The sequence below is a fragment of the Felis catus genome, chromosome B3 (assembly GCF_018350175.1).
Source record: "Felis catus isolate Fca126 chromosome B3, F.catus_Fca126_mat1.0, whole genome shotgun sequence".
In the NCBI taxonomy this organism is placed as follows: domain Eukaryota; kingdom Metazoa; phylum Chordata; class Mammalia; order Carnivora; family Felidae; genus Felis; species Felis catus.
This window is the reverse complement of record NC_058373.1, coordinates 40721765-40740643: the sequence shown is the minus strand read 5'-3', so window position 1 is coordinate 40740643 and position 18879 is coordinate 40721765. Positions and strand designations below refer to the sequence as shown.

General features: G+C 37.1%; 1 protein-coding gene across 13 annotated transcripts in view; it reads right to left on the bottom strand.

The window, feature by feature from the left end:
* The window catches only part of CSNK1G1 (casein kinase 1 gamma 1), a 163556-nt gene that overhangs the window by 101285 nt on the left and 43392 nt on the right, over positions 1–18879 (bottom strand). For 11 of the 13 annotated variants that reach the window (XM_045059174.1, XM_023255218.2, XM_045059175.1 and 8 more), the window contains exon 2: positions 5687–6083. In XM_045059174.1, the coding sequence (XP_044915109.1) occupies positions 5687–5867 (181 nt within the window). In that variant the 5' untranslated portion in view covers positions 5868–6083. Of the gene's footprint in view, positions 1–5686; positions 6084–14934; positions 15343–16070; positions 16176–18879 lie in introns of those variants that run through there. The other 2 variants (XM_045059173.1, XM_023255215.2) reach the window with 2 other exon arrangements.

The window sequence follows — 18879 nt, the reverse complement described above, 5'->3', positions numbered from 1 at the left end:
GCTAACATACTTTAGCGATTTCATCAGATAACAAAGACGAAAAAGAGCAAAAAAATCAATTCTTTATGCTTTCATTTTTTTATTTGCAAGTAAAAAGATTTTCTAACAATGTTCTATTTTACAAGGGTAATAGGAAGATTATTAAAATTATATGCAAGATTGTAGAGTCTCAGGGGTCTGTCATAAATATAAGTACATACCCATTAGAATGTAAAAGAAATATCATCTCCTTATTCTTGCAACTAAAGAAAAACAAGCCATTATTACTAGACTACATTAAATGTAGACAACATTTTCTTAATTCTGGAGGAACAGAATCATTTACATCTTAATGTTTACATGATTCTTTCCAGACCAGGTTCAGCAGAATACTCAAAACTTAAAAAAAAAAAAAAAAAAAAAAAAAAAAAAAGTCCTCAAATTAGCCTCCATGTTTCTCATTTAATAAAAAACAACTTACAGATCTGTGTCTACTCCATCATGTCCTCCTAGCTTTTATTCACAATCATTCTTCATCAATCTTCCTTTCTTGAATCTTCAAAATTCCCTTATCTACTAAGGCAATCAAGGTACACATATAAGACTCCATAGAAATAATCTTTCCATTGAGAAGCAGACAAAGGCCACAAAGAAGTAACTCTTAAAAAGAAATATAAATCAACGTGTGAAGATGTTTAACTTGGGGCATGTGGCTGGCTCAGTTGGTAGAGCATGTAACTCTTGATCTTGGGGTTGTGAGTTGGAGTCCCATGTTAGGGATGGAGTTTACTTAAAAAAGATATTTAATTTTACCCATGAACCTATACACATTTAACAAGACACCATTTTCCCTTATCAGACTACCATAGATGAAAATATTTTCAATAATTTAGTTCAAGGTTTTTGAAGGGGTAGAGAAAGAACCATTTAAGCACACACATGCACAGAGAGGCAGAAAGTAAAGAGAAACCACCTTTCTAGGAGGCAAATTTATAATATGTAATAAAATTGAAAGTATGTATATCCCTTGACTCAGAGTGTACACTTCCAGGATTTATCCTAAGAAAATAATCAGCCAAGTTTGTACTATGAAGATGGGATGTACTACAAGCATCTACAAGGATGTTCAGTATAGTATTATTTATAATATGAAAAACACAATTTATACATATATATATTGACTAAATAAATTACTGAATTAACTACAGACATTAAAAATGAATGATCTATTTTTTAAATTAGAAGTTCCTGCTATATTAAGTGATAAAAGCAGGTTTGTAGTACAGTTTGACTGCATTTCCTTTTTAAAAAAAATTTTTTTTAATGTTTATTTTTGAGAGACAGAGTGCAAGCGGGGAAGGGGCAGAGAGAGTGGGAGACACAGAATCGGAGGCAGGTCCCAGGCTCCAAGCCATCAGCAAAGAGCCAGACGTGGGGCTTGAGCCCACAAACCCTGAGATATGACCTGAGCTGAAGTCGGATGCTTCAACGACTGAGCCACCCCAGGCACCTCTTGACTGCATTTCTAAAATATGTCCTGATATACATTTTTAAATTCTAAAAAATTAAATTAATTAAATGAAATTAGTGGTTATCTTTGAGAAACGTGTCAAGAAAAATTAGAAAACTTTGGCAAGAGACATGTTATTTTCTCTTTAAAAATTTTCCTTTAAAAAATTTTTTTGGGGCGCCTGGGGGCTCAGTTGGTTGAGTGTCCGACTTTAGTTCAGGTCATGATCTCACAGCTTGTGAGATCACAGCTTTCTCACAGCTTTCACACTTACTTGGTCTCTCCAAGCTGGCAAACTCAGCGGTATTGGAAACCTTCCCCTCAAATAACTGGTTGGTCAAATCTGGCCTACAGCCTACTTCTGAAATTTTTCCCTCATTCATCTCTTCCTTTCAATCTCACTGTCATTTGCAGAGCTAAGAGCTAAGGCAGTCCCACCCATTTCTGACTTAGACTCTAAAGGCAAACAAACATTTCTTAAGTACCCATTAAACATTTCTTAAGTACACATTATATGCCATAAACAGTAAAAAGGAGCTAAGAATATAAAGATTAATGAAGCAAAGTACTACCATCAAGCTCATTCGGAGGCAGAGAGATGCAGCAAGATAATACGATGTGCCAAGTACTACAATAGAGCAAAATCCACAATATGTCAATCTCTTTCTTACCTGATCTAATCTTAAAACTACCTGAATTATCTTTCTAGAATACAAACCAGATCCGTCACTCTTCTCTGGTAAAGTCCTTGGTGAGTCTACTCCACTGCCTACAGGATAAAGTCCAAATGTTTTAATACCATCCAAACACTTCACAGTCTGGTCCCAACCCACTTAATGGTACTTATTACTTCTCTTTTACTTCACATCCAATAACTCAGTCATGTACAACTAGTTGCTGCTGATAATATTTTGTGCTCCTGATATTGGAGAGCCCTGCTTCCTTGTGCCCACCAGCGGAAATCCTATCCTACTATCAAATAATACTTCCTCTCTGAAACCTTTATTAACCTCTGCCAATGTAGTTTTTATACAATCTATTGAAATACTTATCACTTCATATTTGTTTTTCTTTCTACTGCTAAACTGTGAGACAGATTTTTTTGAAAGTGTTTTTTAAGCTTATTTATTTTATTATTTTTTTAATGTTTATTTATTTTTGAGAGAGACAGAGCGTGAGCAGGGGAGGGGCAGAGAGGGAGACACAGAATCTGAAGCAGGCTCCAGGCTCCGAGTGGTCTGCACAGAGCTGGATGTGGAGCTTGAACCCACAAACCGTGAGATCGTGACCTGAGCTGAAGTCAGACACTTAACCAACTGTGCCACGCAGGTGCCCCTATTTATTTTTGAGAGAGAGAGAGAGAGAGAGAGAGAGAGAGAAGGGAAGGGGCAGAAAGAAAGAGGAGGAAAGAGAGAATCACAAGCAGGCTCCACACTGTCAGTGCAGAGCCCAAGGCTGGGCTTAAACTCACAAATCTTGAGATCATGACCTCAGGCAAAATCAAGAGTTACACGCTCAACCAACTGAGCCATCCAGGCACCCTATGAAACTGAGATTCTTAAGGACAGAAACTAATTTTGTTATGCTACCTTACCCAAAGTCTAGAAAGGCAGTAATTACTCAAGAAATGTTTGTTAAATGGATGATGGGTGGAAACAGATTTGCAGAGAACAAAAATGTACTAATCATTACATTATTTTTTTTCTCTATCTAGAATCCAGAGTTCTACCTAAATCCAGTGGTACTAAGGCTACTACCTACCATCACCCCCACATACCAGGAGCCTGAAGGTCGTCATGTTTTTTCCTCTCTTCCTATTCATCTGGCTATCTATCCATCCCACAAATTAACAACAGTAATACATAAAGAATCCCCACCCTACAAGGGGCTTATATTCAACTAAAGAGAGACAATTAACAGGTAAACAAATACAAATAAATCATAACAGGTATTCATCCATGTGATGAATAAAATAGTTTGATAGGATAGAATACGGCTAGGAGAGAAATATGCCATTTTAAATGGAGGCTGGGGAGAAATCACTGAAGGTTTCTCTGAGAAGGTAACAAAAGTTGAAGCCTAAAGGATAAGAAGCAACCACCTAAGCAAAATTTGGGGGCAGAATTCTGTAGTAGAAGGAACTCTAAGTGACAAGCTCTGAAGCAGAAATGCATTTGGCTGCTTGAGGGGCCAGAGACAGTATGGCTAGAGAAAGAAATGAATTTGGAGAAGAAAGCATGGCCTTGTAGGTGGTAGCCCTGGTGAAGGCCCATCTGCACCTGCCTTGAATTTGGAATTTCCTAGTTTACATCTTCTGTTGGTCACACAACCTCCTACTTACTAACGTTACAGCAAAAGCACAATGGAAGGGAGCATATAGCATACCCATCCTGTTGTTAGGAAGATGTCAAACGATTCTGGAAGTACCTTTTCTCATTTCTATTGATTAAAATATTCCTAGATACAATGTCCTGACAATATGGCCCCAGAGCTAATGAAAACCTGGTAAGCACATAAGACTAAAATCACTTCAAAAGAAAGAAAAGCCTTTCCACTGACTACAAGGCAAGCCAAAATGAGAACTACCAAAATTATCCTAAATTCATGGGAGGAAATAAAACAGAACACTCTACTACTCCGAAATACACATGGGCTACAAATTTATCCTTTTAATTCAGTAAGTGTTTCTAATCCCATGTAAACTTAAAGATCGTATAATACAAATCCAGACTTAAGTAATTAGACAGATTTCTAGTTTTCATTGACTACAGTTTTTCTTCACCTTTAGAGAAATAAAACAATTTTGTGACCTTTTGAGAATGCAAGAATTTATATGCATCATAAACTGCCTCTCAGCAGTAATTCCGTGGATGTTCATGTCACAATCTATTTAATTCCAACTTACTACTGTGATGTTAGAGCAAAGTCAATCCATTACATAAATGCATATTCAAGAAACTAGGTTCTAAAACAACTCAGTAGTTGCTAGGAATTCAAACAGTGTGAAATTACACATCTTACTCCTATTCTCAGCAGCATCTGCTGGCTTTGCTAACCCGACCATCACTAAATATAAAGAGCCTTCCATTACACTAGTCAGGTCTTAAAATTCCAGGCTGCTGGCCTTCCACTGGTAAAAATAAATTCACTGTCAGCATCCTTAAATTCAATTCTGCACCCAGTGATCTGTGGCTAGTGTACTGACTCTTTCCTGAATCTATGGGGGATTAGACACAAGATTATTTTTCCTTCTTCTTTTGCAGATTAGTATTAGAGTTAGCAAACAATAATTATCTTATGCTCCCACACTTCTGTTCCCCCAAGGGCTACAGTCCCTTACAACAGGTCTTCATATTAATCCATACCCAAAACGGCTATGGAGAAAAAGCAAATACTTTAGCCTAAAAGGCGACCTCTTCACATTCTCCACACTGATGTCCAACTTCATGTATTTATATCTTTCATTTTCTCTTCCCAATTCGCTCAGGGAGAGCCATAGAAAAGTTTCTATGTACCTACTGTATCTTCTTCTCAATTTCTGCTTTATTCTGTTGTTTTTCATTATCTCACTCACATATTCACACTTGAAATTTGAAAATCCATTTCCTCGGTTGGGAAATAAAATTGCGTAATTTCTCCCTGGAGTTCTAGCTCAATCTTGATGTCAGGATTTCCAGGAAGAAATGCAAACATAGCATCAGTTGGAAAGCCTCTCTCAACAGGATGTATGTCCTTACAGACTGAGTCTGCATGTTACTGAGTAAGAATCTACTCTACTCTTCCCTTATCAGTCTGAATTGAAGCAAGGCCTTACTCCCTTCTCAGAGTGTGGCCCAAGGACCAACAATATCTAGGTGACCTGGAAATTTGTTAAACAGAATTTAGGGCTCTACCTCTCAGAACAACTAAATCATAATTTTTATTTTTACTGATATCTGTACGCACATCTCCCTACATCATAAAATCTCAGAACTGGTGGTAAATTTAAGAACCTATCACACACAAACAGAGAGGAACCTTGGATACAACTCTAACTGATAATGACCAGTCCCCTTCACAAATTCTTTATTGCTTATACGAACAGGTCCTCCTTAGGAGAATTTCTCATAAAATCATAAACTTCTTGTCTTGAAACACACAAAAGCTAATTATAGCTGTTGGTGGTTGTGGAAGCAGCCGATATAAACAAGTTCTTACCTAATCTGAGCTCTCCGAAGTTCCCACACCCTATCTTCTTGCCAACCCTGAAGTTGGGTCCCACCATAAGAACTCCAGAGGATGTTGAGGAGCCAGACGGTCGGGTACAGTGTGCACTCCTTTGTGCCATGGGTTTAGTTGTCCGTTGTCTTTCATCCTTCTCTCTACTAGGATGGTCCATGATCCTACACGACAGAGTCTCTGCACAAGCAGCCTCAGTCTGTGTACCTCTCTTCAATACAAAAGTATGTCCAAATAAACTGTAGTCAGAGAAAGGTAAGGAAATCTTTTGGCACCATATTTATGTTTCTAATGTATTTCCAGGAGATGAACAACTGATTCGTTCTCGTAGGACACGTAGTCTGTGGATCTCAAGCATAGGAGGGTATTTTGTAACCTGGGTAAAAATCAAGAAAATATACAGTTATAAGTTAAATTTTAAAACAAATCCAGAAAGTTACCACTAATTAGAATGGATCCTATCCAAAAATGAACAAAGTGGATAGCTTCCTGAAATGGGTCTTGATTTTATATCCTCCAACAGTTTAGCCATCTGGACTAGTTATTTATCTGATAACATAAGCTCAGTAGGCTGCAGACCATGGCAGCTAAGGGAACACACAAGTCGTTAATAGAAAATGCTGTCTTCTAGTACTGTACATATGACCCAAAAGAAAGCTGTTTGCTCCGTTTTTCATCACTGGGTAACAGAAAGATAGATTAAGCCTAGTTAAATAAACTGAAGACAATTAAAAGCTCTTCCTTTAACTTTGGACAGAACCTGTCAGAAATGAAGCTACTTACCGTCCCCCTTCTCCATCTCCACCATTTATCAAGCACTGAAGGCAACAACATAACCCAAAACAAGTTATTGATTGACACAGACTACTTGTGTAAAAGACTTTCCAAAACCCTGGTGGTACTAAGCAGTTCTAGACTAAAGCTTTGTAAAACTCAACTCTTGGTTTACTTTTCACTGCAGACTGAGTATACAGTGAAAGAGTCATGAAGCACAACTCCAAAATAAAAATAAAGCTGAGAAACAAAAAAATCTTAAGTAGAATCAATCCCTATCAGAATTCTCCTTTGTTACAATTCAAGACTAAGCCCAAGACAAAAGTTTAAAATGAGATAATTCTGATGCTATTTTTCATAAAACAGGTAATCTTTAACAACAACAACAAAATTCTGTTATCACCAATCACATACAAAACACATGCTTATGTTTTACTTTCATTAAATATTTTCCTTGAAATTTTAAGGAAAAAGAGAATTAGGACAACTGCTTGGTTGTTACTGCATATATACAATAAAGCAAAATGTCTATACTGCAAGCTTCTCATGGACATCTTTAATTTCTGAGTACAGGCACAGGGACAAACCTGTGAGCTGACGGTACAAATGGGCATATTATCCAAGATAAAATCTATTTACTTCAAACAATTAAAATAAACTGTTTATGTTCATTTTTTTTGTCTGTTTTCCTTGTATTACTAAAAATGTATTATGACTTTAGGCTTCAACAAAGCTAATCATCAATAAGATACATTTCTCTGAATTCGGGAAACAATACATCCACATTCATAATGTATATTCTGTTTAAGACAAAATCAGAGTAATGAGAAGGTCAGCAATTACTGGGTTTCTTTTTTTTTTTTTTTTTCAACGTTCATTTATTTTTGGGACAGAGAGAGACAGAGCATGAACGGGGGAGGGGCAGAGAGAGAGGGAGACACAGAATCGGAAACAGGCTCCAGGCTCTGAGCCATCAGCCCAGAGCCCGACGCGGGGCTCGAACTCACGGACCGCGAAATCGTGACCTGGCTGAAGTCGGACGCTCAACCGACTGCGCCACCCAGGCGCCCCAATTACTGGGTTTCTTACTTGAACAACATTTTGAGTTTATATTTCTCTCATTTTTCTCTTTTTTGCAATTGTATCCAATATCTTCCAATTATCTTTGTTGTTTACCAAAAGTCCCTCCAACAATATTAGTAAGAGAAGGGAAATAAGATGTTTTAGATAGCCCTATCTTAACTGGTGCGAGCATGTGTCTATGTATGAGAAACTGTCAAGCTATTCTTTCTTCCCTTATGTTATAAATTTCTTTGAAGGCAGGAAAAAGATGTGTCTTAGCCTATCCAGGCAATTTTGAGCATTCGACTAACTCCCACATTTTTATAAATTATTACTACTATAATAGCTTCATTTATAAGATTTGGAAAACTGTACTACCACCTTGTCTACTGCTCTTATTTTTCATATGTGTTCACTCTAACAGATGGAGGTTATTTTTATAATGCTTGTCATTAACTTTCTCCATTGCACTTAAGCTCATGAAACATTAGGTGGAGTAATCACATATAGCCCTCAGTAACCATGTATACTTGCGAGTATGTATTAGAAAAACATACAGCACTTCCCAGGTTAGAAACCTGCACAAAGTAAAGATTCATGTTCAGCTGGGAAAAGGATGTTTTTAACACCTGCCTGTACCCCAGAAGAATCACTTTGCCTCCCACAAACATGGAAAAAAACTTACATTTAAGATATCAGTTTTCTAATCTATCATGGAACATGAGCATGGTCTAATCTATAATTATGAAAGATGAATAATATTTAATACTACTGTTATATGGCATCTCTCATCTAAGAAACCAAACTAACTGAACAATTAAATTTTTAAAAATCCTGTTTATTTATCACTACCCACTGTTCAAAACTATATTCTACTTCCCAAATACAAACTCTTTAGCTTGTCATTTTTTAATCAGGTTATTGGTTTTTTGGTGTTGATTTGTGTGAGTTCCTATGTATTTTGGATATTAATCCTTACCAGATATATCACTTGTAAATATCTTCTCTCTAATCCCTTAAATATAAACTCCTTAATTAAATTCTTGTATTAAAAGGTTACTACAGGGCCACTTAGATGGCTCAGTCAGCTAAACACCCAACTCTTCAACTCTTGATCTCATCTTAGGTCTTGATCTCAGGATTGTGAGTTCAAGCCCTGCTTTGGGCTCTGCACTGGGAGTGGAGGCTTCTTAAAAGAAACAAATGTTTTTTTCATTAGAAAAAAAAAAAGTTACTGCATAAACACAAGGTGCATCCATTGTTGGCCCTTACACTAGAATGGCTTCATAAGTCTTCTTAATTTAGGCCTGACTCACATCCTATGCCCAGTGCAAAATCTTTCATAACCAATTCATCATTAACACTTGGAGCACCCCTGTGTATACAGTGTATACATTTGCCACTCAGTATGCAACAGATTATATTGATATGTACTCTAGTATTCAATTTGATTATAAGCCTTTGAAATTAGGGCTCTTGTCCTATCTCCTTTAGTTTCTTGTATGTAATTGGTACTTAATAAATACTAACAATTATGATGGTCTTGCTCAACAAAAAACAGATTTTCAACACTATAACCAAATATTTACACAAAATAATACATGTAAATAGAATCCTGATTAACCATAAGAATGTTTAGAATTCATCTAGAAAAGAAGCTAGTATTCTTTCATTTCAATCCATTAGTGTTAAGACAGGCTAGTTAGGATTTCCATTTCACAAAGATATTATTAAATGATTTATTTTTAGTTACTAGCAGATAACATATGAAAAAGTTAGCTCAAGAACCAGGTCAAACAGAACATCCAAGGTAAACATTAAATTATACTTTAACCAGGGTGCCTGGGTGGCTCAGTTGGTTAAGCATCCAACTTTGGCACAGGTCATAATCTCACAGTTTGCATGTTCAAGCCCCACATCAGGCTCTCTGCTGTCAGCGCCGAGCCTGCTTCGGATATCCTGTCTCCCTCTTTCTGACCTTCCCTCTCTCTTTTTCAAAAATAAATAAACAGGAAAATAAAAATTATACCTTAAGTTTGTTTTTATTTAAAATTTTTTTTCATGCTTATTTATTTTGAGAGAGTTAGAGAGCAAGTGCAAGTTGGGGAGGGCCAGAGAGAGAGAGAGGGAGAGAGAATCTGAAGCAGGCTCCATGCTGTCAGCATAGAGCCCAATGTGGGGCTTGATCCCACAAACCGCAAGATCATGACTTTAGCTGAAATCAATAATCAGATTCCCAACTGACTGAGCCACCCAGGCGCCCCATACCTTAACTTTATTTTTAAAAAAATGACTTCCAGGGGCGCCTGGGTGGCTCAGTTGGTGGAGCATCTGACTTCGGCTCAGGTCATGATCTCACAGTTTGTGAGTTCGAGTCCCGTGTCGGGCTCTGTGCTGGCAGCTCAGAGCCTGGAGCCTGCTTCGGATTCTGGGTCTCCCTCTCTCTCTGCCCCTCCCCCACTCACGCTCTGTCTCTCTCTGTCTCTCAAAAGTAAATAAATGTTAAAAAAAATTTTTTTTAATAAATAAATAAATAATGACTTCCAAAGATAGCAGTAAAAGACAAACTATATGATTTGTCCTCTTTTTTTTTTTAACAGTAAAAAAAGGGGGGAGGGGAATTCCACTTTCTTGCACCATATACAAAATCAACTCAAATCAGATTAAAGATCTAAATGTAAGACCTGAAACCTTAGTTAGAATTCCTAAGGGGCGCCTGGGTGGCGCAGTCGGTTAAGCGTCCGACTTCAGCCAGGTCACGATCTCGCGGTCCGTGAGTTCGAGCCCCACGTCGGGCTCTGGGCTGATGGCTCAGAGCCTGGAGCCTGTTTCCGATTCTGTGTCTCCCTCTCTCTCTGCCCCTCCCCTGTTCACGCTCTGTCTCTCTCTGTCCCAAAAATAAATAAATGTTGAAAAAAAAAAAAAAAAAAAAAAAAGAATTCCTAAAAAAGAACTATAGGCAGTAAACTTTTGGATATCAGCCTTAGCAGTATTTTTTTGGACCGGTCTCCTTAGGCAAAGGAAACAAAGTAAAAATAAACTATTGGGACTAAACTAAAAAGCTTCTGCACAGCAAAGGAAACCATCAAAAGAACAAAAAGGTAATTTGCTGAATGAGGGAAGATATTTACAAATGATATATCTGGTAAAGGTTAATATCCAAAATATATAAGGAACTCACACAAATCAACACCAAAACCCCAAATAACCTGATTAAAAAATGGACAGAAGGCCTAAATAGACATTTTTCCAAAGACAAAGACATATGAAAAGATGCTCAAATCACTAATCATCAGGGAAATGCAAATCAAAACCACAATGAGATATCAACCTCACACCAGTCAGAATACCTAGTATCAAAAAGACAACAGGGGCACCTGGGTGGCTCAGTTAAGTTTCTGACTCTTGATTTCAGCTCAGGTCATGATCTTGCAGTTCTTGGGATCAAGTCCTGCTTTGGGCTCTGCATTGACACTGCAGAGCCTGCTTGGGATTCTCTCTCTCTCCCTCTCCCTCTGCCCCTTCCCTGCTTGTGCTCTGTCTCCCTCTGTCTCAAAAATAAATAAACTTGGAGAAAAAAAAAAAAAGACAAGAAATGGGGCATCTGGATGGCTCCGTCAGTAAAGCATGCAACTCTTGATATTGGGGCTCTGAGTTCGAGTCCCATGTTGGGTGTAGAGGTTACTTAAAAATAAAATCTTAAAAAAAAAAAAAAGAAAGAAGTATTGGCAACAATGTGGAGAAAAAGAAACCCCTCTGCACTGTTGGTGAGAATGTAAATGGACGTAGCAACTCTGAAAAACAGAATGGAGATTCCTAAAAAAAAACAAAACAAAACAGAAATACCATATAACCCAGTAATTCCACTACTGGCTGTTTACCTAAAGAAAACAAAAACACTAATTCGAAAAAATATATGGTGCACCTGGGTGGCTCAGTGGGTTGAGCATCTGACTTCAGCTCAGGTCATGACCTCACAGTTCATGAGTTCAAGCCTCCCATCGGGCTTGCTAATGTCAGCACAGAGCCCTCTTTGGATGTTCCCTCCCTCTCTCTCTTAAAAAAAAAACAAAAAAAGAAAAGATATATGCACTCTTATGTTTACTGTAGCATTATTTACAATAGCCAAGATATGGAAGCAACCTTAGTGTCCATCGATAGATGAATGAATAAAGAAGATGTGGGGTGTGTGTGTGTGTGTATGCAAATCAAATACTACTCAGCCATTAAAAAGAATGGAATCTTGCCATTTTGTGACATGTATAGACTAAGAAGCTATTATGCTACGTGAAATAAATCAAAGACAATACCATATGATTTCACTTATATGTGGAATCTAAAAAACAAAACAAATGAACAAATGAACAACAAAAAAAGACTCATAAATACAGAGAACAAACTGGTGGTTACCACAGGGGAGGGGGGATTAGCAAAATAGGGGAAGGAGATTAAGAGGTACAAAATTCCAGTTATAGGGTAAGTAAGTCACAAGGATAAAAAGTGCAATATAAGGAATGTAGACACTAATATTGTAGTAAGTTTATATGGTGACAGATGGTAACTACACTTATTGTGGTAAGCATTTCATAATGTATATAATTGCTAAACTGCCATGTCATACACCTGAAATAAATGTAGTATTTATTGTATGTCAACTATATGTAAATAAAAAAGGGGGAAGAGAAATTATATACACATAATAAGCAGATGTTTCTTTTTCTGGTAAATAAACCACTTAGCAATCACTTGTAATTTATTTATTAGACATGTAAATGTTATGACAAATTTTTACAGTCATACCAGCAAGTTCCTTTGGAAGCTTAATTCTTATCGTTTCTCTGAATTTAAGCATGCCTAATTTAAGAGGAAAGGTATTTTTTAAAGTATAACACTCCAGGGGTACCTGGGGGGCTCAGTTGGTTAAGTGCTGGACTCTTGGTTTCAGCTGAGGTCATGATCTCACGGTTTCCTGAGTCTGAGTCCGCACAGGCTCTGGGCTGACAGTGCGGAGCCTACCTGGGATTCTCTCCCTCTCTCTCTCTGACCCTCCCCTATTTGTGCTTTCTCTCAAAATAAATAAATAAACTTAAAAAAAACCAAAAACTTTAACACTCCATGTATTCTTTGTAATCAAAAAAGTTGTAATTCATTTCAGGAACTGGTTTAACCCTTCCCAGAAGGCATCACCCCACCAATTAAGCCTCATTTAGTGAATACAAACAGATTTATACACATGGCTTTCCTGACTGAGAAATTTTAAGAGCTCTCTAGTAGATTAAAGAATTATTGCTAATAGTAAAATCAAAAAAACCAATTCATCAAATTGTAGGTAGGGAACTGAGGCTAAATCTGCTGGTTTATGATAAGAGTTGAAGAATATGGCTATCCTCAGCTGTGGTCAGTAAAAAGTTTTCCTTCACAGATTTCTCTAGAAGATATCTTAAAGCATTCTATCACACTGAAATGAGAGAAACTTACGTTTCTAGCAACAACTGTCCTGTGCCAACATACAAAAGAAATCATCCCAAACCAAGAGTTCATCTGGCTCAAAGTCACTCTCCTGTAAGGCAGTAACAGATGCTTTGTGGAAGAGATAGGTATGGTCTTCTATCATGAATCAAATGCCTAAAGTGAATTTACTGATTTATGTAACAGTATTTTGAGAAGCTGCATGAAGTCTAAAAAACTGGATCCATACTATAAAACCACAAGACAATGTTTAAAGAATTACAGCTGTGAATCTGTTAAGAGAAAATAAATCACTGAATTACTGGTTGTTATTTCAGATTCTCATACATTGGCACTGTCAAAATGAGGCTTGTAACATACTTAAACTTTAAAGCCAAACACACATGGTCTTTGTTGTTAGTCAAGACAAGAGACAGGCATCTCTATCTCTCTTTTCTGAGATAATTTAGGATGAAATTGCTTGGAGGTGAAGGACTGCTGGATCGTATGGTAACTGTATGTTTACTTAAAGAGTCTCTGAAGTGACCAAACCCTTCTGCTGTTCTTTCATCTACTAGCTTTGGTGCTAAGGCTTGTGGCCTCTCAGTCACAAGTTTCAGCTTCAGATATCACTTCTCACACCAGTATCCAAAACAGAAAAGAAAGTGCAAAGCAAAAGACTTTCTTGTCATGTATCTTTTTCTTGGTAAGGATGAAAATTCTTCTCAGAGCCCAGAGCAAAATTCCCTTTGTGTCACGTGGCCAAGAGCGCATGCAACGGTATCGAAATTCTCACTGTAAGTTCCTCAAAGAATGAGACCAGGCTTGGCCTCACATTTAGAACACAGAATAAATTTCAAGAGCAGCATCACACCTAAAGAAGGTATTGAGTAACTACTCAGTAAAAATGTTATCTGTATATGTGCATGTGCTTGTATGTGTGTGTGTGCCAAAAGAATGTCAAAAATTACACAACAAAAAAAATTAAAAGACAATTTAAGGACAAATGAAAGTCTTATAAGTCATTTTAGCTTAAAAAAAAAAAAAAAGACACACTAAGCACATCACTTTAATTAACCTAACAAATGACCAAAATTGATTTACTTTTTAGCCACATTACTGGAGTGCTATTATTAAAGGGAAGAACAGTGTTTACAGATCCTAATAGTATTACTGTTTCTCTTTTCCACAAATTCCAATTATTAATGTCTCCCAAATGTTTCCCATTCTTACCACCCTATCCCTCACTGCTCCGTCTATTTTCACCTAATGATTATTTTTTCAGTTTTTTAATTTATTTTAATGTTTATTTAGTTTTGAGTGAGAGAGAGAGAGAGAGAGACAGACAGACAGACAGACAGACAGAGCGTGAGCAGGGGAGGGGCAGAGAGAGAGGGAGACACAAAATCCGAAGCAGGCTCCAGACTCTGAGCTGTCAGCACAGAGCCCAATGTGGGGCCCGAACCCATGAACCGTGAGATCATGACCTGAGCTGAAGCTAGACGTTTAACTGACTGAGACACTCAGGTGCCCCTATTTTTTCAGTTTTTTTTTTTTTTAATTTTTTTTTCAACGTTTTTTATTTATTTTTGGGACAGAGAGAGACAGAGCATGAATGGGGGAGGGGCAGAGAGAGAGGGAGACACAGAATCAGAAGCAGGTTCCAGGCTCCGAGCCATCAGCCCAGAGCCTGATGCGGGGCTCGAACTCACGGACCGTGAGATCGTGACCTGGCTGAAGTCGGACGCTTAACCGACTGCGCCACCCAGGCGCCCCCCTATTTTTTCAGTTTTAAGATCACCCTCTTAGCAATCTCAAATATAAAATACAGTGTTAACTATAGTCACCATGCAGTACATTACATTCCCAAAACTTATTTATCTTATCATTGGAAGTTTGTACAGGAGTCTCCCTGTGTCCCCCTTAACCATAGTTTCGGTTACCTACGGTCAACTTCCATCTAGGCGGGGATAATCTTCCTTCTGCCATATCATCAGAAGGTCAATAGAAGCCTAAGGCTACGTCATAATGCCTATGTCATTCACTTCATCTCATCATGTAAGCACCTGATCATCTCACATCATCACAAAAATAAGAAGAGTGAACACAGTACAGTAAGATTGGCAGGAGGAACCATATTCATGTAACCTCTATTACTGTCAGCTATTGTTGCTAATCTCTTACTGTGCCTAACTGATAAACTTTATCGGAGGTATGTATGTATAGGAAAAAATACAGCATATATAGGGCACAGTACTATCCATGATTTCAGGCATCTACTGGGGGTCTTGGAACTTATCCCTTGCAGATAAGGTGGGGGGCCACTATACCTTTTAACCACCTTCACAACCCTTCCCACACCCACTCCTACCTCCTGCCCCCTGCCTCAGGCAACACCAATCTGTTGTTCTGAGTTCAGGTTTTTTACATTCCATACATGTGAGATTATACAGTATTTGTTTTACTCTTATTTCACTTAGGATAATGCCCTCAAGGTCCATTCACATTGCCCTGAATGGCAGTATTTATTTTTATGGCTCAATAGTATCGTGTGTGTGCATATGTGTGTATATGTGTATTACACACATACACTTCATCTTGTTTGTTCACTTATCTGTTGATGGGCACTTAGCCTGTTTCTATGTCTTGGCTATTGCACATAATGCTGCAACGAACATGGGGGTAAAGTTATCTCTTAATTTCTTGAGGAACTTTCTTACTGTTTCCTACAGCAGGTGTACCAATTTACATTTCCACCAACAGTGCACAAGGGTTCCCTTTTCTCCACATCCTTACCAACTTTTTATTTATCATTTTGATGATAGTCATTTTAACAGGTGTGAAGTGTTACTTCATTGTGGTTTTGATTTGCATTTCCCTGGGATTAATAATATTGAGCATCTTTCCACATACCTGTTGGCCACCTGTATGTTTTCTTTGGAAAAATGTCTTTTCAGTTCCTCTGCCCATTTTTAATCAGATTTTTTTGACTGACTTGTTTGATTTTTTAATATACTTTAGATATTGACCACTTATCAGATATATGATTTGCAAATATTTTCTCCATTCAGTAGGTTACCTTTTCCTTTTATTGATGGCTCCCTTTACTGTGCAGAAGCTTTTTAGTTTGATGTAATCCCACTTGTTTATTTTTGCTTTTCGTTGCCTTTGCTTAGTCTGTCAACTAATAAAAAAAAAATCATTGTCAGGACCAATGTCAAGATGCTTACCCCTATGTTTTCTTCTAGGAGTTTTGCAGTTTCAGGTCTTACATTCAAGACTATCATCAATTTTGAGTTGTTTTCTGTGATGTAAGACAGGGGTCCAGTTTTTCTATCACCATTTACTGAAGAAACTATCATTTCTCTATTGTATATTCTTGGCTCCTTTCTTACAAATTAGTTGACCATATATGCATGGGCTTATTTCAGGGATCTCTATTCTGTTCCACTGATCTACGTGTCTGTTTTTAGCCCAATACCCTATTGCTTTGATTACTATAACTCTGTATTACAGTTTGGAATCCAAAAGTATGATGTTTCCGGTTTTGTTCTTTGTCAAGATTGTTTAGACTATTTGGGGTCTTTCATGGTTCTATACAAATTTTTAAGATTACTTTTTCTATTTCTGTGAAAACTGCCATTGGAATTTTGATAAAGATTGCACTGAATCTGTAGATCACTTTGGGTAGTATGCACATTTTAACAATATTAATTCTTCCAATCCATGAGAATGGAATATCTTTCCATTTATTTGTGTCTTCTTCAATTTCTTTCTTTAAATGTCTCACAGTTTTCAGTTTCACCTTCCTGATTAAATTTATTACCAGGTATTTTATTCTTTTTCATACAGTTATAAATGGGACTTTTAAAAATCCCTCTTATTTATTTATTTATTTATTTACTTACTTACTTACTTATTTTGAGAGTAAGAGAGACAGCAGGGGAGGGGAACAGAGAAAGGGAGAGAGAGAATCCCAAGCAGGCTCTGTGCTCAGTTCTGAGCCTGACGCAGGGCTCCATCTCATGAACCATGAGATCATGACCTGAACTGAAATCAAGAGTCAGACGCTTAACTGATTGTGCCACCCAGGCACGAAGATGTGGATTTTTGTACATTCATTTTGTATCCTGCAACTATTTGTTGATTAGTTCTAAAGTTTTTTTCATACAGACTTTAGGGTTTTGTATACATAGTATCAGGTCAACTGCAAACAGTGACAATTTTACTTCTTCCTTTCCAATTTAGATGCCTTTTGATTTCTTTTCCTTGACTAATTGCTCTGGCTAGGTCTTCCAGTACTATGCTGATTTCTTCTTTGACTCATTGATTTTTCAGTAGCATGTTGTTTAATCTCCACATATTTCTGAATTTTCTATTTTTCCTTGTAATTGATATCTAGTTTCATGCCATTGTGGTCTGCAAAGATGCTCGATATGCTTTCAGTCTTCTTAAGCTCATTAAAATTTGTTCTGTGACCTAACATATTATCCTAGAGAATATTCTGTGTGTGGTTGAGAAGAAGCATATCTTGCTGCTGTTGAATGGAATGTTGTGTAAATGCTATTAAGTCTATCTGGTCTAGCATATACTTCAAGTCCAATGTTTACTTACTGAATATCTGTCTGGATGATCCATCCATTATTGCAAGTGGGGTACTGAAGTCCCGTACTATTATTGTGTTCCTATTTCTCCCTTCAGGTCTGTTAACATTGATATATATTCAAGAGCTCAGATGTTGGGTGCATAAATATTTACAAAAGTTCTATCATCTTGTTGGACTGAACATTACCATTACATAATGACCTCATCTCTTATTACACTATTTGTCTTAATGTCCGTTTTGTCTGACCATAAGTATAGCTACCACTGCTTTCTTTTGTTTTCCATTTGTACGGATTATCTTTTAACATCTCTTCACTTTCCATTTGTGTGTGTCCTTAAACCAGATGTGTCTCCTATAGGCAGCATATAATTGGGTCTTATCTTTTTATCCATTAACCCACTACATGTCTTTTGATTAGGGAGTTTAGTCCGTTTATATTTAAAGTCACTATTGATATATATGGACTTACTATTATCATTTTATTAACTGTTATCTGGCTGTTTTGAAATTCCTTTGTTCCTTTCTTTTGTTTTTTTGTTTTTGTTTTTTTTTCCTTTGTTCCTTTCTTATTCTTTGTCTCTTCCTTAGTGACTCAAGGATTTTCTTCAGTGCATGCTTAGATTCCTTTTACTTCCTCTTTCAAGTATCTATTATAGGTTTCAGCTTTATAGTTGCAATGAGACTTATATATTCTATATAATAGTCTATTTTAAGCTGATAATGTAAAATGTACACTAAAGCTTTATATTTCTACTCACTCCCCTTTTATTTTTTTAAGTTTATTTATTTTGAGAGACAGAGAGAGAGAGAGAGAGAACACAAGAGAGAGCACAGGCAAAGAGGAGACAGAGAGAGAATTCACAAACTGTGAGATCATGACCTGAGCTGAAATCAAGAGTCAGATGTATAACCAACCCAACCACCCAGGCACCCTCCTTCCATGTTTTTGATTCCACAATTTACATCTTTTCACCTTGTGTATCCATTAAAAAATTACTGTAGCTTGGGGCTACAATAACTTATTATTTAAAATAAACAAACATTAAAAAAAGAAATTATTGTAGCTTGTTATTTTTACTACATTTCTTTTTCTTTAAATGTAAGTGATTTCTTTTAAATGTTGTTTTTTAAATTTATTTTGAGAAAGAGAGAGAGAACGTGTGCATAAGTGGGGGAGGGGCAGAGAGAAAGGGAGAGAGAGAATTCCTAACAGGTTCCACATGGTCAGCACAGAGCCTGATGCAGGGCTCAAACTCACAGACTATGAAATCATAACCTGAGC